This window comes from Pangasianodon hypophthalmus, chromosome 11 (assembly GCF_027358585.1).
Source record: "Pangasianodon hypophthalmus isolate fPanHyp1 chromosome 11, fPanHyp1.pri, whole genome shotgun sequence".
Taxonomy (NCBI): Eukaryota; Metazoa; Chordata; class Actinopteri; order Siluriformes; family Pangasiidae; genus Pangasianodon; species Pangasianodon hypophthalmus.
In genome coordinates this window covers 14,438,131-14,463,209 of record NC_069720.1, presented here as the reverse complement: position 1 = coordinate 14,463,209, position 25,079 = coordinate 14,438,131, and the positions used below count along the sequence as shown (strand labels likewise).

Below are 25,079 nucleotides of genomic sequence, written 5' to 3'. Positions count from 1 at the left end.
TACATACAATAAACACCCACTTGTTAATTTTTCTGTACTGGAGTTACTTAGTGTTAACATTCTTCTGAGGCGCTCTAAACCACGCCCACACAAAGCCCTCCCTCAACCTGATTCGCTGAAATTGGTCAGTGTAGAACGCTCGTGAAAAAAAGCTTTTATCTGTGATTGGTCAACGTTTCGTGCTCGTGAGCGCGTTCTGATTGACCAGTAGAAAAGCGATCGAAAAACAGGTAGTTAGCCAAAGTTAGCTGTTAACCTTCTACTGAATTTACTCCTCTATTACAGACTGGAATGTTGGCTGGCTAGCTAGCTCAGACAGATAGGTTTTTGACAGTGTTATGCTGTATTTATTATTGTACTTTACTTACGTGAAAATGGTCGCAGTGGAAATACAGAAAGTGTACTTTTCGGTGTTTTACGGCATCGTTCGGGACGTCGTTCATGTGTCAGTGTGCGCGTGAGATTATCTTTACAGAGGACGGCTTTTCACCCGAGGAGAAGCGCAGAAGAATGGGTTTTAACTTCTGAACGTAACAAAATGGTGACTGTGAAGTTAAATGGTTACCTAAAAGCCCAGGAACATCATCTTGTGAGCCTCAGTCTTCAGCCTTCTGAGTGAAACAGGTGAACCCTTGATAAGGAAAACTGCGCGCGCGCGCCGGGAGCCTCCCACCTCAGGTAAGGCGATACTCTTCGGCTGCGTCTCAAACTGCGTACAAGGGGCTTAATAGTATTCAAAACTAGTACGCCTTTATTTTTGTTTGAGACTACTACTATACACACTATTTAGCAGTGTAGGATGCGGTTTGGGATGTAGCCTTCTAATACGTTCAGAAGAGAAAGAAACAACGCGGTTAATCATTATTTTGTAGCCAAAAAAATGTAGATCAACATTTTTTACACGTATTTATTCGTTATATTAACCATCAACATGCCATCAAAGAAAAAATATGAATATAATTTTTTACCAAATGTATACCAATATATTGGTTTTAATTTTGCTTTTTATTTTAAAATATAAATAAACCAAGCACACTGATAATTTAAATTATTCACCATTTTTATGAATGATGCTTGACATCCTAGTCATGTATATACTAATACACAGCATATACAGTTTAACAGCAAATTTATGTCTCAGCTATCATATTTTTTTCTGTTTTTCTATATTTTGCCAGCCAGAATAGACATTTCAGAGGAGAAATCCAGCTTGGACCAGCTTCCACAAGTTTGTTTTTTCTCCAGGACTGTCCCAGCATTCGGATGCATTTATCACTAGATAGCATTAACATGGTGGATGACAGCTGCCCCTCACCAGGTAACTTCCATGAGATGGTAAAAGGAACAGTGGGGTCTGTTGGGACCCACGTCCACAGCATTGATGTGATCCTGGGCTTCACAAAGGACCCCGTGCCCTTGCTCAATCCAGGAGTTAGCTCTGTATCTCCTGAAGTTAGTGTGGACAGTCCAGGGGATGCAGGAAAGCAAGAGCACATCGTGCACTCCTATGGCACTGTGTCTCCGAGAGACAACTCAGAGCTGCCTGCTTTTCACGGTCAGTTCCTCAAAGGTGTAACAGTGCACAGACTCTTGGACTTCTGATAATTTGCTGTACAATTAGCAGTTTGTACCATAGGCAGAGAATAGTTATGATTCCTTTATAGGGTGAACTGTATTCAGTATTTTGTCCATTTGACTCAAAGCGTGGTGTGTTCAAACAACAGCCGTCTAACTTGGGTTCAGATTGCCTCAGATTGCCTCAGGCTAAAACAAACGATTTAAGTTTGCGAGAGGCAACCTCAGGCTGCTTCCAGGTGAACCGTAGTGCAATGAGATTGTGAGGAGAACATGATCAGATAAATAAAAGCCTGTTATGAGTTGATTTACCAACCTGCACACATGAAGAGTGAAAGTAAAAAATTATTATTATTGAGTAAACTAGGTAAGGATATTAGTAAGTATATTAATCTAGTAAAAATGTCTCACAATAAAATAAATTATTATCATATAAACTATAAAACCATTATATATATTTGTGATATACTCACTCACTTTCAGTACCTGCTTTATCCTGGTCAGGGTCATGATGGATCTGGAGTAACAGTAGGCGTGAGGTGGTAATACACCCTGGATGGGACGCCAGTCCATTGCACGGCACCATGCACAGAAACATTCCCACCTAGAGGCAATTTATTTTAGCCAATTCACTTACAGGCATGTTTTTGGGAGGTGAGAGGAAACCGGAGAACCCAGAGGAAACCCACGCGGACACAGATAAAAACTCTGTACAGATCAGTAACCTGAGCTCAGGATTGAACGTGGAATCCTGGAGCTGTGAAGTGGCAACACTACCCATCATGCTACCTAGAATATATATTATATACTGTTATGCAGTACTTGTTTACCATTATACATATATACCTTATTATTACATGATACATGCACCTTGCTATATTGCATATAAATTACTTGTTTTAAACAAATCATTTTTAATGTATTACATCAAAATAACTCTCCGTCATTTTTAATTCACTTCATTTTGATCAACTCACTATTTGACTACACGTTTTTGTTTTTTGTTTTTTTTACCAAATCTATATTTATAAAATATTTACTTTTACCGCTCATATACATGTAGTGAAATGAACATATTGAACATATGTATCCATTTTCTCAAGAATAAATTACTTCCCTGTCCGACTTTTGCTAAAAAAAAAAAAAGCTCTCTTTTAATCAACACAAATATATGCATGTGATTAATTTCAGATTTGTTTGAGTAGCAGATGGCAAATTAAAGCAATTCTTACAGACAGGTATCCTTCCCCTTATCTTTATCTTACTGGGATTAGCAGGCTACATCTGTTACTACTTAGATTAGAAGGTGAGGAACTCTTAGAGCAAGCCAAATGGCTGTGGTTGTAAGGACGCATTTGTGCAATGCTAAGACCAAATGGACTCTAAGAATTAAATAAGAACTATGGATGGATATGTTTTGTCCATGTATGGGTAAACTTATTCATAAAAAACCTTTATATTTTATGTATTATTATGTTTAATAATGTAATATTTTTATATTTTATGTATTATTATTATTATTATCTGCTATTATACACAATATATACATAACAGATACACACACACACACACACATATATATATATATGTTGCAGGTATTACCTTTGGACCTTTTATTAAAGTGTAATAAGACAGTCAAATGTCTTCCTCATGCTGTATGTGTATTTGTTGTTGTGGACTCTATAGTACCCGAAACGTTTTCTGACACGTGTGAGTCTGAGCAAAGAGAGGTGTGGAAATCGGGTGAGAGCGATGGGAAATCTCCAGAGCAGACAGATGAGGAGCAACCGAAGAAGAAGCACCGGCGAAACCGCACCACCTTCACCACATACCAGCTCCATGAGCTGGAGCGCGCCTTTGAGAAGTCCCACTACCCTGATGTGTACAGCCGTGAGGAGCTTGCCATGAAGGTCAACCTCCCTGAGGTCCGAGTACAGGTACGTATATAACACCGGCCATAAAATGGATCCATTTTATTTATTAAATAAAACAAGACACTGTTACACCAAGAAGCAAACTATGAGGCAGCCAAACACAGTGATAAATCATGGAGAGTCCAGGTGAAGACCTGCTTAGCAGGGGGTACGGCTATGTAAGTTTCTAAAGTCCATGTTTTACTCCAGGTGTGGTTCCAGAACCGTCGTGCCAAATGGAGGCGTCAGGAGAAGATGGACGCAAGCGCCGTAAAGCTTCATGACTCGTCCATGCTCTCCTTCAGCCGACCGCCCATGCACACCAGCACAAGCCCCCTGAGTAACTCGTTGCCCCTGGACCCCTGGCTAGGGTCTCCCCTTACCAACACTACACCAATGCATGCTATTCCAGACCTCATGGGGCCTGCACAGGGCCTGCAGGCCGGATATCAGAGCCACGGCTTCCTGAACTCCCCTCAGGTCATGAACCAAAGTGTGCAGTCCATGGCACCCCCGCCGTATCAGTGCCCTCCAGTGTTTACTGATAAATTCCCCCTGGAGGAAGTTGACCAACGCAGCTTCAGCATTGCTGCACTGAGGATGAAAGCCAAGGAACATATTCAATCCATGGACAAAACATGGCAGCCCATGTGACAAGCCTGAGCCAAAAACCGGCAAGGTGTTATGTTTTACTGCATTAGAACAGTGTATGAAATTAATGGATAAAACTGAGGCTGGAAGGAGTAAATGAATAAAAACCTGACAACAATTAAACTCAAGCTCATTAAACTCATCAATGAACTGATGCAACCTAAGGATTTGTGGAATTCGGACTGTATAAGACAGATGAGAGCAATTTTTATGATGAGCCTATCCTGTGTTTAATTTTCTGGAAGCCGATCCAAGCAGTATTGTGGGCTTTAAATCGGCTGCTGCGTCCTCCCTCAACCTAGGCTGTTAAGTCAGGTGAAGAATCTTATGATAATACTGTGTTTATTTATATTTTTGTCTGCCCTAAGATGACTTCTTCAACCACATCTTTTGGCAAAAAGAACAAGTTCTCCATATGGATGGAATTTATAATGAAACTGGGTATATTGTCATTTTATCTCCTTTTGTAATAGACTTAATTCTGTTCTTTAAGAGTAGCCCAATTAATTTCTTATTTCCTACTCTTCTATGAAGAAGACATTTAGTCGCACTTGGTAGATCTCTAAACCACTCAACAAACATTAAAATCAACCAAATGTGTTATCTGATCCGTTTTAGTCAAAACAAGAAAACTGAAATAAGACATATTACCAGCTTGTAGGCAGGCCAGTTTTTCACTGTCATCCAGAAAAATCAGGATCCTGAGCGCAGTAATCTCCCAAAAACTGAAAACTGATAAAAACAAGTCAAAACAATGCCTTGCTAGCACAGCCACCATGTTACTGTTGAACTATCAATTAAAAGCAACATGTTTTTTTGCAATAAATTACACTTTTCTGAGTATATCAGAGGTATCATTCATACTTCTAAAACACTGATCAAGTGCACATTTAAAAAAAAAGGTTTAGATCAATTATAGACAGTTTATAAATAACAGCCAGTGCTTATTTTTAGTATAATTGTATAATTCACTTTTCACAGCAGTTATACTTCAGAAAAGCTAATATTGTGATAACAGATTGAGCATTTTAAATGTCTTGCCTGATACTATGGCTACGGAAAATACTCTTTGTGATTGGCTGGCAGATGTGTGTTGTTTTTTATAGTGGGATGCGTACAATGTAGATCTGGTTAAAAATGTAATGAAAATGATATGAAGATGATAACATTTTGAACAAACTTATATACTTATGGTTTAGGCTAGGCCTGTATTTACAAATTGCTACTGCAGTTAATCCAGTAACCTAAAGCCTATATTTATACTTAATTATAGAAATGAAATGAAACAAATCACTTACACAGAAAGGAATGATCTGTAGGCTGCAGTGTGTGGAAAGTAATAAGTGATTTTAGTGAATTTAAGGTGAGGTCTGATTTACAAAGTGTCCTGGTTTACCATATGACTTCAGCACCTCTTAACACCCACTTAGCTTACTTATAGTTGATTCATTCTTAATTCCCAAAACTGACGGGTGTCCTTAAATGGCTTTGGAGCGACACAGAAAGCACATAGAACTGTCCAGACCATTGATCAAATCAGGTCTTTATTGTCCATGAGCACAGCATGTGAGGACATATGAGGACAGCTTGTCCCAGGCATAACGAGCAGAGCAGAGACATGGTGACTCGGGAAGAAAGAGGCCAGTGCGCCTCAGTGCTCATTAAAGGAGAAGACCTGTTGGCAGGTCACTCCCTCAGTAATGATTGTTACGTGCAGAGAGCTGTTCAGCTTACACAATCCAATCCCATCTTCTTTGTTTTGACACAGAAAGAAACAAAACAGTCACCCAGCAAATAATAGAGCTTTCGCCATGGCACTGTAATGTATTTCATCTAACAACTTTTTTTTTTTTTTTTTTTTTGAGGGAACTTTTTGAGAGTCCAGCAACAGCACCAAACTGTATTACTGTACAGCATGAAAATTAGCAGCATGCTGGCATTAAACGTTATTTTTTTCCTTTTTTTAACCTCTCACTCATTCAGATTCCAAAGCTATGATGAATATGACTCTCACAAAGAAAATCCATAAGATTCTTTATGCAGGTTCATGTAGATCAGCCAAAATTTTTAATTTAAAAATGCAATAGATTTCTGTAATAGATTTCAAATTTAATATTTCTGTAAAATATGTAATATTTCTGTTCTTATATTGTTTTACATACTTTACAGAAAGTTGCCCTTAATTAGCATACATCTGTGTACACTGTTTAAAGTTTTCTCTGATTAGGTACTGAATTTTATTAATGGAATAAACAAATATTTATATTTATAACAGTTAGACCTCATATTTGCTCTTACACATCCATATCCTCCTGTCTTTCTCCTTTTTTATCTTTTGCTCTAATATCTTTCATCTTTCCATTTTTCTCTTCTTCCTCTTCCTCCGTTCTCTTTTTTGCTTTCTCCCCTTCAGGCCCCCCGCCTCTCTGTCTCCTGACTGGTGGCAGGCTTCCAGCCCGTTAGGAAGATGAAGCTCCAATCAATCAGGTCTCGCCGGGTGGGTGTGCTGGGGCTCCAGTGCACCCTCGTTCCCCTGGGCATTGCTGCTTTAGCACATGTTCTGCTCTCTCTGGTCCTGTTGTAGCCACACTTACCATGTGTGTGGTGGATGCAGACAGATGGGACACCACAGTGATGTCTCACCACCACCATCTGGGTCCCAAAAACATCTGGGGAATTTGGTGCAAAATTTATTAAAAATTATTACTTTTTTTTAAATCAGTGCTTAGATGCATCATGACTGTCATTTGAAAGGTGCTGCATAAATGCACAAAATGTCATAATGTGACTTCTACATAGGTTTATGCATAATTTGTTTTGGTCAATAATAGCAAACAATATTACACACACTGAAAGTGCTGAAAAAGAATATTTTTATTTTATTCAAAAAATATTCCTGGAGCATAAAGAATCGTATTATAATGGCATCATGGCACACTGAATGGAAATGGAAATGAAATTGTGAGGTACCTGCAGATTCCCATCCTTACTCAAAATGTCCCAGAAGAAAATATAAAATTTCATTTTGAAGCTTCTGTATGAACCCGGGTTTATTGTCATCTTTTATTGATTAACACCTGGCTTTGACTAATACACTCCTGTATCTGTTACACACTGATATCACTTCTGCTTTCAGTCAATAAAAACACATATTAGTGTTTCTAGAGAATGTAATATTAAAAGAATATGTAGTAATATCAAAGATCAGTACAAACAACATACTGTGCTAATTGCACTTGTACATGAGAGGTGAAAAATAAAAAACTTACTTGAAAAAAACACTTACTCAAACATAATTATGTTACAAACAGTGCTGGGCTGAGTGGCCTGAGCTTAACCAGAAAGTATTTTTATAATAAAGTATTCATTTTGTTAGCCTTACGCTAAAATGGATTAGTGCAAAAGGTGTCCATTGCTTTTATACTTCATTTGTTTAGCAAGTGCTCCTTTTACCGTACTACATTTTTGTATGAAGCGATATGGTGGTGCAGCAGATAACATCGCCACGTCACAGCTCCAGGTCTCCGGCTTGAACCTGAGCACATGTAACTGTCTGTATGGAGTGTCACATATGATTCTTAAGTCTGCATGGGTTTCCTCTGGGTTCTCCAGTTTCCTCCCACCTCCCAAAAAATGACGGTAGGTGGATTGGTTACTCTAAATTGCCTGAAGTGTGAAAGAGTGAGAAAGGTGTGTGTGCATGCTGCCCTGCAATGGATTGAAGTCCAAGCCAAGGTGTATTCCTGCCATGCACCCAGTGTTCCCGTGATAGACTTCGAATCAAACACAACCCTAACCAGGATAAAGTGCTTACTTACTTTTTTTGGATTTTGTAGTAATCTCAAAATTAATCTAGAGTAGAATAATAGGTTTGCGATTTAGCACAGGTGTAATTGATAATATTTGATAATAAATGGAATAAAATCAGTCCTTTGTAGCTATTGTTTGCTGAAGTGCAGTGTTGTTTTGCCTAACAGTTAGGTTACAGTGCATTGATTCCTAGATCCTCAAGGTGTTTCTCAACTGTGCCAAGACTGAACGAGAGCGTAACCAACCCAGTCAGCATAAACTAATATTCCTGTGCAGCGGGTGAAGTATTCCACAGAGAGTGAGGAAGTATTAATGGATTTGGAGGGAGGTGAAGGTGCCTATCTGGCTTAATGATGAAGAAAATCCCCCAATTAGTGCCCTTTTCTGCAGGCCAGGATAAGTTCACTGTGAGGATTAGGAACGAGGCCAGGACCCCATAGCCACTGTCCACTAGACGCACTGGCATGAGGGCAGGCATGCATTCAGCTGCACTGGCACAAAAAGAGCATGGGAAAAAAAACAGCCCATGTATCAACAGGTTGAAACTCTGCTGTTTGCTTGATTTTCTTTCCTTCTTTTATTAGTCCACTGTGTAAAAGTTGAAGTCTAATCATGTTTGGAATGTTTCCATAAACAAGTAATACAGTTAATGTCCCGTATATCCAAAATTGAAGTATTATTAAACTCAATACACACTGTGAATGGAATTTAGACACCTCACTTAATTATAGTGACAGAAAGTTGTTCATCATATCCACTCCATCAGTGACATTCTGTACATTATATGCATTTAAAAATGACATCCTATTAATACCAAAGCACTTTATTTATTTATTTATTTATTTATTTATTTATTTATTACCACATTACATTTTATCACATATTTGACCAGAGGTTATCATGGTGTAGCTAAACGGAAACTCCCGCTCACCGATTAACAAAAGGGAGTGTTTATAGTGTGAATCATGAATCCCAGCTTGTATTCATTAAGAACAATTAAAGCTCTAACGACTAATTAATGATGTAGTCTATGAATCTATTATTTGGCCTGTCTCTCAGGGGCCCGGGTTGGATAATAAGGCAAAAGAGCGGAATTAATTGGGTTTGATTGAGGGAGTTTTTCAGTAGAGCATGACATAATTGGAGGTCAGGCAGGACAGGGGGGAAGAGGCTGTGGATTTGGGGACTGGCGCCAGTTTTTTGAGTCCTCTTTTCTTCTGGATGAGTGAAGAAAAGCACATGAAGTGACATTAAATTAAAAAGAACCAGGAAACCGGGTCTACATTGTCAAGAAGCAATGCAAATGAAGTTTTATTTAATGGTAATATGATTATGAGCAAATTATGCTTATTTGAAACCTACATAATATACAAATATTTTAACTAAAACCCTAACCCTAACTCTATTTACATATTATACAGTCAACTCCAGAATTATTGGCACCCGTCAAGAGATGGGTCAAAAATTATTTATAGAATTAACATTACACACAGTGACACAAACCACAAACCTTTGTTTGTATGATTCTTATTACAAATCCTCTTTTTCTGACATCAAGTATTGACACACCAGAATTTAGATAGATAGATAGATAGATAGATAGATAGACAAATAAATACATGCAAACAAATTGTTGTCCTGACTTTAAAGTCTTGCTTTTAACCAAAATGTGAGCTCTTTTTAATGTGATGTAATAAGCAAAAAAAAAAAAAAAAGAAGAAGAAGAAGAAAAGACCAGAAGATGTATTCCCACCAGGGATATTCAGGGATAGATTCAGGGATAGATTGTGAATTCACCACAACCCTGACCAGGATAAAGTGCTTACTGAAGATGAATGAATGAATGAAAGTGAAGGAGTATCTGCAGACTATTTCAAAGAATTTGAAAGCTGTGTGGAATTTATTTTAATTTGTTTAAACATTTTTCATAATTTGTTCCTGTTTGTAATATGTAAGAAGAGAAGAGAAGAGAAGAGAAGAGAAGAGAAGAGAAGAGAAGTCTTGTGTAAATTGCACCGCTGTGCGCTAGTTGGCGATATGCAGCATACTTATGTTTTCTTTTAGAATCGACGAAGAAGAAGAACGAGCGCTAAAGGAAGCAGATGTTTCTGCTTCCGGTAGATTCGGGTCTAATTCATGCAAAAAATAAATTTCTTAGCCAGCTCTCGCAAAGAGCTTCTTTTTTTTCTTATAAGTAATTATTACAGAACAGTAGTTACGCCGGACAACGACTGGCTCTGAACATTATGGATATTTCCACGCCTCCAGAAGGTAACCACTAAAACAGCTAAACGAAATTAGCTAACTGTTAGCTGCGTTACTACGTTAGCCACTTAGCTAAGTCAGTCTGTAGCTCGCGCTGCGTAATAATAACAATGATACTTATTATAGTTACAAGATATTTATACAACACATTCCCTAATTACATTACAAACAGTAAAAGTTGTAAAGAAGTAGCAGTAAGAGCCACACGGATAAAATATGTGTTCAAAGCAGTCTCAGTGATTTGAATGAACACTGCGCTTTTATAATGGTTAGCATTAGCTTAGCCAATACATTAGTAGTCATATTAAAACCAGGCGCGCGCTTGTCGACCATCAGCTGTTATTTTTATATTAAAAAAAGCAGCGTAAAATATGCGTAAATCTAAACGTGTGAATTGGAGCAGAGGAACAGTTCACCGTATTCCTGAGAGTCGGTGTTCATTTAGACCGTGGGTTCTCAAACTTTTTGTAACCAGGGACCCCTTTAACTGTGAAAGAAAGTCCCTCAGTGCAGGGTCATGTCCATTATTTAAAATGCTTCTGAACTCAAACTTGGTGTTTCAGAGCTTTTTGTACCTCTTAGTGTTCTGGACAGCAATACAATAGTATATCTAGAAATAAAATACAAAAAAAAAGTGACCAGGGATATTCTTTATGTTTTAATATTGTAGTCCTTCACTTCTGTGAAAACGATTAAAATTTTTTGATGACTCAACCTGTACTAGTCATGTGTTCATCCAGTTAAATGCTCTCTAGAATGTATATGTCCCGCCCATGGGGGCTGGTCTTGCTCTACAGTGGCAGCTTGTTACCAGCAAACACGGTTCTTTGGTGCGTTTTTTGGCTGTGCACACTATTCCCTTTTCCAGCCATTACTAGGTTGAGAATAAATGGTTGTTGATTCATTCATTTGGAAGAGGGTGGGATTTGTGTGAGTTGGCTGCGCTTTACCAACTTCAGCCTGTTTAATGCCGGAATGTTGCTACTCCAGATTGATCGAGACTGTGATTCTGTATTTATACACAGTCAGGGCTTTTTAATCGGTGAGAAATAACGTTTAATAAAATAGCACAATATTTAAATATCCCTAAGCCTTTAACTCTAAGCCTAACACTCACAGTGTAAGATGGCTCCCGGTGATGAACCTACGGCTTTCCGTAACCATCAGCACTGCTGACAGTTGACCTCAGTATAAAAATATACAGCATAAATCCAAAAAGTGGATAGGCATGGGTGAAGGTGGTAGTGAGAAACCTTCCACAGCTGGAAAAAAAGGCTTTTTTCCATATTTAACTTAAATTAAATTTTTCTCCATATTTAACTAGTTCGCTAAGCTACTGTCAAGTGTGTATAGATTTGGCAGGGATGTGGTGTATCTCGAACGCTTCAACACACTGGCACTCTGACTTCCTATTTCAAAAGGACATACGTCAGCTTGTGGAATCAAAGCATGATTTAAAAGTGTGCAGTAATAATTTGTCTATTTATTAGAGCCATAGATCTTTGTATTTTTTAACTTTCCACTGACAGAACATATTAGGCCCAAGTAGACATTATTTGTAGGCTGACTTTTTTTTTTTTTTTTTTAATTCATGGGAACACAATATTAAACTTTGATAATAGTGAGTCATGATTTCTGCTACTGTAACTAAATAAAAAAAAAATTAATGGCCTCTGGTTATGTTTGTGACTGTCACTGATTATTTCATTTTGTGCCTGCTTACTTTGCATCCTCACAGACCAAGAGCTTCGCAATGTCATCGACAAACTGGCCCAGTTTGTGGCCCGCAATGGACCCGAGTTCGAAAAGATGACCATGGAGAAACAGAAGGATAATCCAAAATTCTCCTTTCTCTTCGGAGGGGAATATTTTGGCTACTACAAGTACAAGCTTGCCATTGAGCAGCAGCAGCGTAAGTATACTGTATACTTTTTTTGCTGTAGTAAGGCTCAGTAGAAACCAAACTGACCTGAGGTCTCACTTATCAAAGCGTGCGTAGAACAAGGTCTAAATTTGTGCATAAGTGATGCCAGTACTGCCACTCTCATTTGAATAACGGTATGCCCCCCAAATCACCATATATGGTAAACAACTTTACTTTAAAAAGCCCAGTAATTGGCTCGTGGCACTGCTTGTAGCGGATGACATGGTGCATATTAAAAGGTCTGCAAAGTTTAAATAAATAAATAAATAAATCAAAGCAAAAACAAAAATGTTTATTTGGCACTTTTATGAGTTGTTTGTCTAATAAATAAATACCATCTAATAAAGATTTTATGTGCATTCTATTGTTCAAATGACATTTAGAAACATTATGTATAAATTCGTCGTGTTTGTTGTCTTTTCCGTTGCTGGTTTTGGAAATGTAATGTAGCATGAGTGATATGAATGAGGGTAAGACATGACGTTATTCGACTCATAGTTGGTCTCCAGTTTCTCTTTGAAATGTGACTGGCTAAAAGCCGTAGAATTAGATAAACTAAAATTGCACTAGGCAGAGGAAATCGACTGATGATCCACTCTCAGCATAGAACTCACTCTCAGCATAGAACTCCTAGTGGTGCATAAAAACCCTTTCTTCCCTCTGCAAAGCTGCATGAGCCAAATCTTCAAACAAAGCATCATCCCAAAAAATCTTTAGATGTGCCTTTTACATGATTTTACTTTAAATTTGGTCTGTCTCCTGTCTGCTCACCTAGTGAGCGCTGAAATCAGTAATTTCTTTCTCAGTTATGCAGATATGATTGACAGTAGGTGGAATGGAAGCTCCTCATAATCAGTTTACCTGCTATCACACTTTTGCTGGTCATATGCCAGGTCAGGTGTGTGTGGAAATATATGCACATCCTCATGCTCAAGCAAAACTTGAGAAATCACATTTTATGCATGGTTTACACACAAACTACGTGTACGCCCGGTTGATAAATGAGACCCCAGGTGTGTTCATTTGATGCTCATTTTTACCAATGTAGCTTTGGAATTAAAGTTTTGCAAGTACACATGTGTGACCCTATTCTTTCCTCATAGATCCAACCACTCATGATGATGAATATAAAATGGAAGGTATTTACTAGATTGGTGATTTGAAGCAATTTGGTGTTTTTGCATCATCAATGCTTGATGCTTCTGACACTTTCCTTTTGTACTGAGCTTTATCAGACATTTTGTCTTATGTTTTGTCCAAGGTTATGGAAAGGGCTGATCTGTTGATCTGTTGTCCTGTTTCTAAAATTCATTTTCATTTGGACACGAAATTGACTAAACAGTCAGCATTAATTTTTCTCTTGTTTTGCTACTTGCGTCATTTACTTTTGTATAGTTCAGTTGAATCGTATGACTTAGAGCCCCATGTTATCCACAGCTTAGTTTTTTCCCCTGTACAGTTTGTTTTGGTTTTTTTCATGGGCAGTTTTTACATGGTGAAAACAAGGCAGCATGTCTGAATATGAATGCATGACAGTATCCCGACTGAATGGCTTTGCTTGACAATGTACATTCAACAAAGTCATTTTCCTTCTTCCAGCGTGTTTCCTAGTTCATAATTTTGGATGTCTTCCTTTATCTTTTTAAGAGAGCCTTTGTATTCAGTTTTACTTTTAGCTTTTCTGACAGTGATCTTCAGACTTTTGGAATTTGTTTTATTGATTATTATAATCATTGAGCATGTTTTGAATTGCAGTGCTTTGTAAGCCACCGGGTAAAGAAGCTCCTGATGTTCCACCCCCGATGACAATGCTTCCTCCTCCTCCTATCCCCCCCAGCACTCCTTCAGTGGAGGAGCTCATTCAGCAGAGTCAGTGGAACCTACAGCAGCAGGAGCAGCACCTGCACAGCCTCCGACAGGTAACTCTTCTTCACGTCATCTTTACATCATCGCAAGTGGTCATTTTACAGCTGCCCGTTTGCATTTATAAGTAGTTAGTGATGTATATGTCCCCTTCTGATATGATATGATGATCTCGATGCAGCATAAACTATCAGGTTATATGAAAAATACATTCAGTGCAACTACGACGTGATACATTATGACAGTCAGTAGATCTTTATCAAAATACATGTTGGATTTAAAGTATTCTTCACTGAGACAGGCACGGATGCCACATCTCTTCACTTTGCCTGGCAGGCACCCAGATACCCATCCTACCTCACTGTGTCTGACAGGCTAGATACCCATCCTACTTCACTGTGACTGACAGACAGAGACCCACCTATTTCACTGTGAGAGGCACAGAGACCCAATGTCCTTTACTGTGACTGACAGGCACAGAAACTCGCCTACTATGTCGTAACTGACGTCACAGTTTGGTTCACCTCAGTAAATTACGTGTGGTTGTGTATATTGTTTTATATTTATTTACCTACACCTGTAGTGATTTTTTCATGTAGGTATTTAGCTTAATTTTACATTTCTTATCCATGTTCTAAACTCATGAACGTCATCTTGAAGTTAAGCCATAATATTGAAATCCTGGAAAAGACAATGCTCTGCATATAGATGTAATGCTCAGGGATCTGCCTCTGTGCTTCTAACAGGTTATAGTTTTCTGTTTCTCCAGGAGCAGGTCAACGCAGCCATCGTGCTTGCCATGGAGCAGCAGATGCAGAAACTTTTGGTGGAAACGCAGCAGGACATGGCCGAGTTTGACAGCCTGCTTCAGCCGATCATCGACACATGCACCAAGGATGCCATTTCTGTAAGTGCCAAATGACATCAAGTCCTTTTTAAACATCCAACCTTTATAATTACAATCATTATAATTTTTGTTTTTAATCAAATGCAGACAGATGGTTATGTGTCTTTTTATTTTAGCACAAAAGATGCTCCAGTTAGAGCTTATTTAAAAAAAAAAAAAGAATAGTGTTACTGCAGTGTAACGTGGCATTAGTGAAATGGCTTTTACGAGTGCACTTATACAGAATATCGACACGGCTGTGATTTGGCTGTAGGTAATCATGGCAATGCCGATATTGAGAATAACAGATTGCAAGTGCGATATTGCTTTTATATAACAGATCTATAAACAAGAAATTAATATTGGGTAAGTGGCATTTCATACACAATATTACCAAAAGTTCTGTCTGTTTTTGTTTCGCTAGCAGAAATAGATCCTGAAGAGGCCATGCTCACTGAAAGCACGTCGGCTACCTGGCTAGCTCACACTGATTTGTACAATCCTGTTAAACGTGGAATTGGCGTCCATTCTTACTTTTCATCTTCATCTGACGAGCTTTCATATTTTAAGTCAAAAGTTATATTCCTGAAAAGTACTGTTTGCCATGTCCACTGATGATGTCACTAACACTACTGTATAAACCACTTCGAACCCAGTAAGTGGAATCTGATGTGGCTAACACAGATGAGCAGAGTGGTACAAACAGTGAAATGTCCCAGTGCAGTTATAGTAAATGTACGCACTTTTGGAATGCTGCTCGACCAATCAAATTGACCGGATCTAACTGTTGTATAATAAGATTTTTGTTATTTCTCTATCCAGGCTGGAAAGAACTGGATGTTCAACAACGCCAAGTCCCCACAACACTGTGAACTGATGACTTCACACCTCCGCAACCGCATCACAGCAGATACAGCGCACTTCGAGCTCCGCCTACACCTCATCTATCTCATAAATGATGTCCTGCATCACTGGTAAGAGCATCTATGTCATAACGGCATGTTTAAATGTTTAAATAACAATTACCACTGCATCATGTTAGGGTGATGATTATAATAGTTATAATATAATCTTCATATTGGTCATGTTTTCATTTTTATCTTGCATTTATCCTATAGTATCCTTGTTAGTGCAAGCTTTTTGCAGTGTGTTTGGTGTGCTGAGTATGCTAATTTGTGCTGTTTTGGTCTCACAGTCAGAGGAAGAACCAGAGGGATCTTTTGGCTGCCCTGCAGAAGGTTGTGGTGCCCATCTACTGCACCAGCTTCCTGGCAGTGGAGGAAGACAAGCAGCAGAAAATCACACGGGTATGATGCAGAGTGTGTTTCCACCTGAATTTACATGTCCTAATATAATGACTTATTATTCAGCAAATGCACTGAATAACAGCAAAATGCTTAACTTTCATTTCAGTCCTCCCTGTTGTGTGTATCTTATCAGACATAAATATAATTAGAGTCTGGAACCACTGGTGGTTCTTTGGATCAATATCTTTTATAAAGGTCACCTGACCATGTCCACCATATTACTTCAAGATGCTTGTTATATATTACTTTTCATGGTTTCCGGACTACATGGTGCACATTGTGTGTTCTCAGTTGCTCCAGCTATGGGAGAAGAATGGTTACTTCGACGAGGTCACCATCCAGCAGCTCCAGAGTCCGGCCCTGGGCTTGGGACAGTATCAGGTACACTCATCTACAGAAACATACTAAGCTTTATCAGAGCTTACATGTGTGGTGGTCTGGGAAAAACCTGTCGGATGTCAATGTGGCTAGGCAAAAAAAAAGATGAAAAATCAGGTTTTGAACAAAACTGAGAATTTCTGCCTATAATATACTTTTACATCTCTGCTTTAAGAAACCATAAATATATTTCTCCAAAACACAAAGGAAATTTCTTTTAAATTTTCTTTTTAATCTTGCCTAGGCTATCTTTCTGAAAAGATCATGTGTGAGGAGGCAGTTTAACAAATGCAGTCATTAAAACCTTTCAGTCTGCCTGAAGATGTCTAAATCCTTGCTAGCTAAGATGGGCCTTCCTCAAACAGTAAATGTTATGTTTTGATCAAGTTGTTGTATAAGATGCATGCTGTAGCAAAATGGACATAAATCTAATCAATTCTATTTGTATTCATATACTGGCTGTCAAAATGTCTTGTGATACTTTTGTGCCACAGGATCACTTGACATGATGTCATGTGATCTCCACAATTCCAAAGTGGCAGACTCAATTGGCTTGCAGTATTAGGTAATTTCATGTTTCACTGCTTTGTATAGTACATAAGCGACACTACTCAGCATCATGACACAAGGAAATTGCTGAAATGATGTAAAGGTCAGACACCCAGTGCAGATGGCCATTATATCTTTATAATAATAATGGCTTTGGCCAAGTAGTTTATGGATTTGATCCCAATTGAAAGTCATGACAGTTGTGTCCTTGAGAAAGAAAGTTAATCTCAAGGGCTCCTGTATATTACATGTATATTTCATCCTTCAAGGATGGTCACTGAATACAGGGACATTTAGAGACAATTACCTCTTTATATTACACAAGACTAGTTTGCAATCACTTGTTGTGTTTTATTGTAAATCATGCTCCTAGAAGTTGACAGCATTTTTGTTAATGAAAGCTGAATGTCCCTTGTCTTTAGGCGTCTCTGATTACGGAGTATGCTGCTGTTGTGCAGCCGGTGCAGTTGGCCTTTCAGCAGCAGATCCAGGCGCTGAAGACTCAGCATGAGGAGTTTGTGGGCAACCTGAAGCAGCAGCAGAGTGTCGCTGTGGCAGCCGCAGCAGCTGCTGTAGGCCAGTTAGCTCCATCAGAGCCTGAGGGTAAAGGAGGGAACCAGCCCTCTATGACTGCACAGCCAGGTGGGTAAATCCTGCTATGGTGCATCAGAAAATAGGCATTACAGTGAAATTTATCCAAATTCCTGTTTTACATGATGGCACTTTGCAAAAGAACATCTGCTAAATTGTAGTAATGGAAGTCTGTCTCTTTTTAAACCAGTGATAGGTCAGTTTTGCCAACTTTTACTATGCAGTGTCTAAATGGCTTTTAATTAGTTTTGCATTAATGAAAAAAAAAAACTTTTACTTTTACTGGTGATTTTGTCAGCAGATGTGAAACCTCCAATGACAGGCCCACCCCCGGGTGATTATGATGGTTCTCAGACGAGACAGCCTGATTCCAATCCTCCTGCCTCCTCTGATATTCCCTCCTCAAAGCCTGGCTGGTTTGATCCCCAGCATGGAATGCCATCCTGGAACCCTCAGCAACCTGTGAGTGGCTTTCTTATAACAAAAAGCACACTGTCTGAATGTATTATTGTTGTGGTTGCTAATAGTTGTAAAATGTGTAATGTGATGATTTTTATAAGTACTTCTTCAGCAAAATCTCAGTGAAATATTGTGAAATATTGTGATGCACAGTGTTTATCATAAAAATGTCCACAAGTTTCTGGATTTATTTTGTTTTTCATATTGCCCACCCTTACTTTCATTTTTTGAATGCTATTTTTGGCATTAGTATTAATCAGTTTAGACCAGTTAGTGAATATTTCACTCAATTTAAATCCAACAGAAGTCCCTAATTTTGTGTATTGCTTCACTGTCAGCTTCCACGCACACTGCTAACCGCACTGTTCCCTTTCTCAGCCACCGTTTGACCCCACTCAAGCTCCGCCTCCATGCCCACCCTGGAACAGCCATGAGGGGATGTGGAATGAGAGGGAGCCGAGCTGGAGTAGCCCTCGAGATGGTGGCCCTGGGGGTCCAGGAGGCCCTTGGAGTAGCCAGAATGAGCCTCCGCCCTCATGGAGCGGACAGTTTGACCAGCCACCTTGGAGCAACCAGCCTGATCAGCCACCCTGGAGCCAGAGAGAGCCGCCTTTCCGCATGCAGCGGCCCCCACACTTCCGGGGGCCCTTCCCCCCACACCAGCAGCCACCTCCATTCAACCAGCCACCTCCACCACACAACTTCAACCGCTTCCCACCACGCTTCATGCAGGATGACTTCCCACCCCGGCATCACTTTGACCGGCCGCCGTTCCCACCACATCGGTTTGATTACCCACAGGGGGAATTCCCTGGGGGTGAGAAAATACTTACTGCAGCTGCACCGAATATGTGATATTTAAATAAAGGTTTTTAAAGTATTCAAATAATAATAATGCTGGTATGATTTTTTTTTATGAAGAAATGGGTCCACCACACCACCACCCAAACCAGAGGATTCCACCCCCAGGAATGGGTGAACATCCTCCGTGGGGTAGTAACCAGCACCCAGACTTTGGGCCCCCACCACACGGCTTTAATGGCCAGTCACACCACATGAGACGGCAGAATCCCTCACATGTGAACCAGGACGACCCCAGTCTGGTGCCCAACGTTCCCTACTTCGACCTGCCCGCAGGCCTCATGGCCCCGCTAGTGAAAGTAAGTGTACAGATCTGGCCTACATCTATGAAACTAACCATCAAAGTAATGTAGTAGAAAGTAATACAGTGCAGTCTTCTTTTTTATTGTCCTTCTCTTGCATCTTACCTGTGATGACATTTTTCTCTTTCCACCCAGCTGGAAGATCATGACTACAAGGCTCTGGACCCCAAAGACATCCGCTTGCCTCCTCCCATGCCTCCTAGTGACCGTCTGCTGGCTGCTGTGGAGGCTTTTTACAGTCCACCTTCCCATGACAGACCCAGGAACAGGTCACCACCTCTTTCTAACTCTTTCTTTCTCACGTGCACACACACCCGTGCACACACCCGTGCACACACCCGTGCACACACCCACGCACACACCCACGCACACACACACTTTTTTTTTTTTTTTTTTTTTTAAATAATAAATTTTTAATTGTACTTCTGTTTCTCCCGGTTCCTGTCCTGCTTTTATATTAAACTGTAATTGTAATTTTAAGCCTGATATAACACACTACTACTAACCAAGGATTCAGGAAAGAGTCTATAGGACCTTTATGGACTTTGCACGAAAAACTATAGTGCACGTGATTTAAGATTCTGCCATAGAAAAATATGGAGAATACAGCTGAGTGCACGCTGATATTACTAAAAAGTTTCCATTAAAGACTTCTGTTAACACTCCTTTTAGAAGTACAATTTATTTTTCAAAGCCTTTGCTGCCTGACACTTTTTACACAAAGCTTGGAACTGAGATGGGTATCTTGTTTAAAACTGAAAAGCCAAATTTCAGTACCAATTCCTCCTCACTCATCATCACCGTTCACTGTTTTTCGATAACATCAGTCTTTTTCAGTATAATAGTTAGCAGTAGTACACGTGTGTATTTTTCACACGTGTGACCTGTGTGAGCGCGCGCACAGACAAGTATACAGCCTGAGAGACTGCTGTTCGCGAGTAAAACAATTTGAGCAGCTTTAATGTTCACAACTTTTAAGCCATTCTGTCGCAGCCCCTTACAATGTGATTGTTGTGGAAATGATAACGGAAAAAAAAACAACTAATCATGGAGCCCTAATAGAATAATTGCTTATCTGCTGCTTATTGCTGTCTGTCAGAATCTAAAGCATTGTATGTTGCCTCTGGCTATACCAGCTACACTTTACAACATGGTAAATGGGAGATCTGTTTTCATGTTGTTGTAAACAGTGTTTGAAGCTCTTGCTGTTTGTCATTTCCAGTGAGGGCTGGGAGCAGAACGGCCTGTATGAGTTCTTCAGAGCCAAGATGAGAGCAAGGAGGAAAAAGGAACAAGAGAAACGCAACAGGTGAGCATCTATATGAATTTTAGACTGCTGAGTGTTGCATTATGTCATTGGTGCTTCCATGGATTCTTTGTTTGCATGAACTGTAATAAAAATATTGTTGTGAATTTAAAAAAGTTTTTGTTCATTTTTGTACAGTACTGATATCAGAGCTGATGAGCGTTACTGAGTCAGTAGTGCAGACACTGACAAAATTTCATTTAATTTCATTTTCTGGCATTTGGCAGAGTCCAAAGTGAATTACATTCATCTCATTTATACGTTTGAGCAGTTGAGGGTTAAGGGCCTTGCTCAAGGGCCCAGCAGTGGCAGCTTGGCAGTGCAGGGTTTGAACTCTTAGCCACTGAGCTACCACTGCCCTACCAAAATTTGTTATGAGGATGTCCAGTCTGCCTTTTTATACTTTTTATGCTTCTTAAACATTTTAGGCCAGCATTGGTTTATCACATCCATATTGAAATCATTGGTTTTGGACTGTGGGTTTTTTATGTCTTAATGTTTATAGAATTAGGCCTTTTTCATTCATTCTCCGATGTCATAATTAATTCTTTTTTTAATGCAGCCATTTTATTCTGAATTTTTTAAATTAATCTTACAATTATCAATTTAACTAAGACTAAAATATAGTCATGTGTGTGACTCATCAGCACACGAGGCAGTCGCTCACGGAGCCGCTCCCGTAGTCGAGGCAGATCATCGTCGCACTCCAGCTCCCGCTCCTCCAAATCGTCCCGCTCCAGGTCTTCCAGATCCCGTTCACGATCGCGCTCATACTCCAGATCCCGATCCAGGTAATACCACTGCATTATGGCTACACCTCACACATGGGCACTGCTGCTGTGTTAGTTTCCATTGATATGCATGAACACATAACAATATATTTTTGTGAAGTAAAAGAATGAAACTAGGATAAATCGTGTCAGATCTTTTCCCAACTTTAATGTGAAATTGAAAAGTATACAAATAAAGTGAAAAACAATCAGAAAAAAGGAAAAATAAAAAACTTGCAATAACCAAGTTGCATAAGTGTGCACACCGCTAAACTAATACTTTTTTGAAGCATCTTTTGATTTTATTACACACTCAGTCTTTTTGGGTAAGAGTCCATCAGCATGGCACATCTTGACTTGGCAATATTTTCCCACTCTTTCTCGCAAGCACATTCTAGAACCGTCATATTATGAGGGCATCTCCTGTGCACAGCCCACTTCAGGTCACTCCACAGATTCTTAGTTGGATTCAGGGCTGGGCTCTGGCTAGACCATTCAGAAACATTGATCTACTTTTAGATAAGCCATTCCTTTGTTGAGTTGCATGTTTGCTTCCAACAAGCCACCCTACCCCATAGCCCAGACATGTCCCAGAAGAATATGAGAGATTGTTGTCACATGCAGAGAGTAATCAGTACTTGTCAGATATTCCTGCAGCTCCTTTAATGTTACCGTTGGTCTCTTGGCAGCCTCCCTGGTAAGTTTTTGTCTTAGACTTCTATAAATTTTGGAGGGACGTCCTGTTGTTGGTGATGTCACTCTGCTGCCCCATTTTCTCAACTTGTTGATGATGGCCTTCATGGTGTTCTGTGGTACATCTAATGTTTGGGAAATTCTTTATACCCCTCTCTTGATTGATACCTTTCGACAAGAAAGATACTGTACAGGCTTTGTAAGCTCTTTGCGGACCATGGCTTCAGGAGTCAGATGAAACCAAGAATGTCAGCCAAGAAGTCAAGAAAATCCTACAGAAACAGCTGATTAATTTATAATTTCATTGATGGTAGTTGTATGATAATTACTTCTGAACATGAGATTGAATGTGATTGGATCTGAACACTGTCACATCCCCAGTTATAAAAGGGTGTGCACACTTATGCAACTAGGTTATTGTAACTTTTTTATTTTTTCTATTTTTCCCTAAAATGTTTGATTGCTTTTCACTTAATTTTTATATATTGTAATTTCACATTGAGGGTGGAAAAAGTTCTGACATGATTTATCTTGGTTTCATTTTTTTACATCACAAAAACCTGCCATTTTAATCGGCGTGTGTAGACTTTTTATATCCACTATATTAGTATTACGTGACTATGTTGTATGTTATATGTTGCAGCACATTACAACAATGTATCGCATGTGTGTTTTTGCATTTCCACCTTTCAGAAGCAGGAGCCGCTCCAGATCAAGGTCCAGAAGCCGCTCTCGCTCCAGATCACGCTCTAGATCGCGCTCGCCTGACCGGCGACGACAAGCTGCAAAGTCGCGCAGCCCCACACCACCGTAAGTGTCCACAGCAACCACCCACTCACACACAGACACATTTAAGAGACAACGCAAAGACTAGAATTTTGTGTGTGTATGTGCAGATCCACCTCCGGCTTGGGCTCTGCACCCCCGACTCAGCCTGATCTGAGGCTGGGCGAGGAGAACAAGGGCCATCAGATGCTCATGAAGATGGGTGAGTATTCCAGCAACTCGCCTAGTGACTGTGTGTGTGTAGTTTTGTGGTTTTAACATCTATAGCTTTCCATGAACTGGATGTTTGTATGACCTAGAGTATATACAGCGGCACTATAATTATTTACCTACGATTACCTGTGAGAAGTTCAGCAACAGACAAGTCTTACTCTGTATGCAGGATGGAGTGGCTCTGGAGGGCTTGGAGCGAAAGAGCAAGGCATTCAGGATCCTATTAAAGGAGGTGACGTGCGGGACAAGTGGGATCAGTACAAAGGTGTTGGAATTCCCCTGGATGACCCATATGTCAACTATAGAAGAAACAAAAGCTACAACTTTGTTGCACGGATGAAAGCTAGAGAGAAAGGTAGCAACACAAACAATTACACAGAGGAATGAAGTGACATTTTTCAGTTTGACTTGTCAGCTGCACATTGTTGGTTCCTTGTTAAGTCTTACTATGTAAGTTATCAAACCACAAAATAGCCTGTGATAGATAGTTAGTGGAGTATAAAGAATTTTGTGTGAAAATCAGGTCTGCGCTAATTCATCTCTTTAACAGCCCTTTGTTCCCTGTACAAAGTACTGGAACTTTTGCCACCAGAAAACTGTGCTTCACCAAACACAGGGGGTCTGTCCTGCGAAGGTGTTGGACTCATGCCAATTAGCTATAGTGAATGCAGAAATGCAGTCACTGTTATAAAAACAGGCAATACAGAATGGCTATCTTGTTTTTTTAATTTTTTTAAGAGGAGGTGTAATTCACCACATTCTGGATCTAAGAAACCTAAATGTCTTTTTAAAACAATTCCATTATGCTACACATACCAAATGGGATGGCAGCAGAGAATAAACATGAGTAAATTCCAGTCATTGTGGAACGCAGCCGGTTCCTCCACTTTCAGCGGAGTTGTACCAGTTCAGGATTCTTCACTTTAGGGTAATTTCTAGTACCCACAGGGAAAGTGTTGGCAAGTCTTCTTGATTGAAGACGTTGGAACTGTAGTTCTACCATCACACCTGGGTCATTCGGGTTGATGAGAATGACCTCAGGACAATCGTCATGTAGCAGGGAGCTTTTATAGATCACCCACGTTGGGGTCACAGTTACAGGATGATGACTTTAATTGTACCCTGCTACACATGAGGACTTGTGAGCTAGAACCATGATTTTCCCACTAATCCAGTACCAAGGAGTTCAGTTCTATGTTTTATTGTACCAGCAAGAAGTAATGGGGGCAGGGTTAGCAGCACACTTTACTGATTGAACTACCATCAAACAGCAACATGCAACACCATGAACACATACCACATACATGAAATAACAAATAGCCCTTGTTGGAGCTGTTTTAATTTTTAGACAAATGTTTACAGGTACTCATTTCCAGACCTGGTCTTATCTTCTGCACTAACACAGAGTCCCAAATACAGTTAATGACCTTCAAAAAATAGCAAGAAATATACTGGAAAGTTTAAAAAAATAAATCTTTAAAAAGTTAAAAATATTGATATTTAATGTGACGTGTTGGTAAATGTGGATTCCTTTGCTGCTGTGTTATTATAATAACAATACTGTGCTTGATTACAGATAAACACTCATAGAATACTAATTCATTAATAGAAATATCTTCATATAAATGGTTTTTATTTAGAAGCTCATCTTACCTTTTTGTCTCCTTTATTTTCAGTGAGTCGGGACACGCAGGAAGCGTCAACTACAGAATGATTCTCCATAACACTTTTTTAAGATATGAAAAAGTCACTCTCTTTGATGTTGCCCTTTTGTTTGAAAAATTGAACTGGCCCTTTGGCTGTTTTCATTGTAACAAATCAAAATTTCATGTTGTAGTTTGAACATCAGTGTCATTGCAGTCCAATGGATTTAGCTTAGATTTAATACCCAGCACAAGTAAATAAAGCTGTTTTAATCATGCCTTGATGCAGTTTATCTGTTAATGGCAACTACAAATGATTCATTTACAATAACAC

The 25,079-nt window shown here is 39.4% G+C and overlaps 2 protein-coding genes across 4 annotated transcripts; both read left to right on the top strand.

Annotated features, from left to right (window-relative positions):
- rx1 (retinal homeobox gene 1) lies at nucleotides 1-7,452 on the top strand. 2 transcript variants are annotated; one of them, XM_026923825.3, is made up of 4 exons: nucleotides 1-678; nucleotides 1,183-1,555; nucleotides 3,262-3,512; nucleotides 3,699-7,452. In XM_026923825.3, the coding sequence occupies exons 2-4, from the start codon at nucleotides 1,264-1,266 to the stop codon at nucleotides 4,140-4,142; spliced, it is 987 nt and encodes a 328-aa protein (XP_026779626.2). In that variant the 5' UTR covers nucleotides 1-678; nucleotides 1,183-1,263; the 3' UTR covers nucleotides 4,143-7,452. The 2 variants fall into 2 exon arrangements, with proteins under 2 accessions (XP_026779626.2, XP_026779618.2); XM_026923817.3 differs by having other exon boundaries at nucleotides 1,179-1,555.
- A 2,566-nt stretch (nucleotides 7,453-10,018) lies between these two features.
- Nucleotides 10,019-25,023, top strand: cherp (calcium homeostasis endoplasmic reticulum protein). Of its 2 annotated transcripts, XM_026919970.3 has the most exons (19): nucleotides 10,019-10,220; nucleotides 11,953-12,126; nucleotides 13,242-13,277; nucleotides 13,894-14,057; nucleotides 14,771-14,908; nucleotides 15,710-15,861; nucleotides 16,083-16,194; nucleotides 16,486-16,575; nucleotides 17,544-17,763; nucleotides 18,014-18,174; nucleotides 18,550-18,988; nucleotides 19,093-19,331; nucleotides 19,470-19,603; nucleotides 20,557-20,643; nucleotides 21,288-21,431; nucleotides 22,797-22,913; nucleotides 23,000-23,091; nucleotides 23,272-23,457; nucleotides 24,779-25,023. In XM_026919970.3, exons 1-19 carry the CDS (start codon nucleotides 10,196-10,198, stop codon nucleotides 24,814-24,816), a joined length of 2,748 nt encoding a protein of 915 aa, XP_026775771.1. In that variant the 5' UTR covers nucleotides 10,019-10,195; the 3' UTR covers nucleotides 24,817-25,023. The 2 variants fall into 2 exon arrangements, with proteins under 2 accessions (XP_026775771.1, XP_053094218.1); XM_053238243.1 differs by lacking the exon at nucleotides 13,242-13,277.
- The last annotated feature ends 56 nt before the right edge of the window (nucleotides 25,024-25,079 follow it).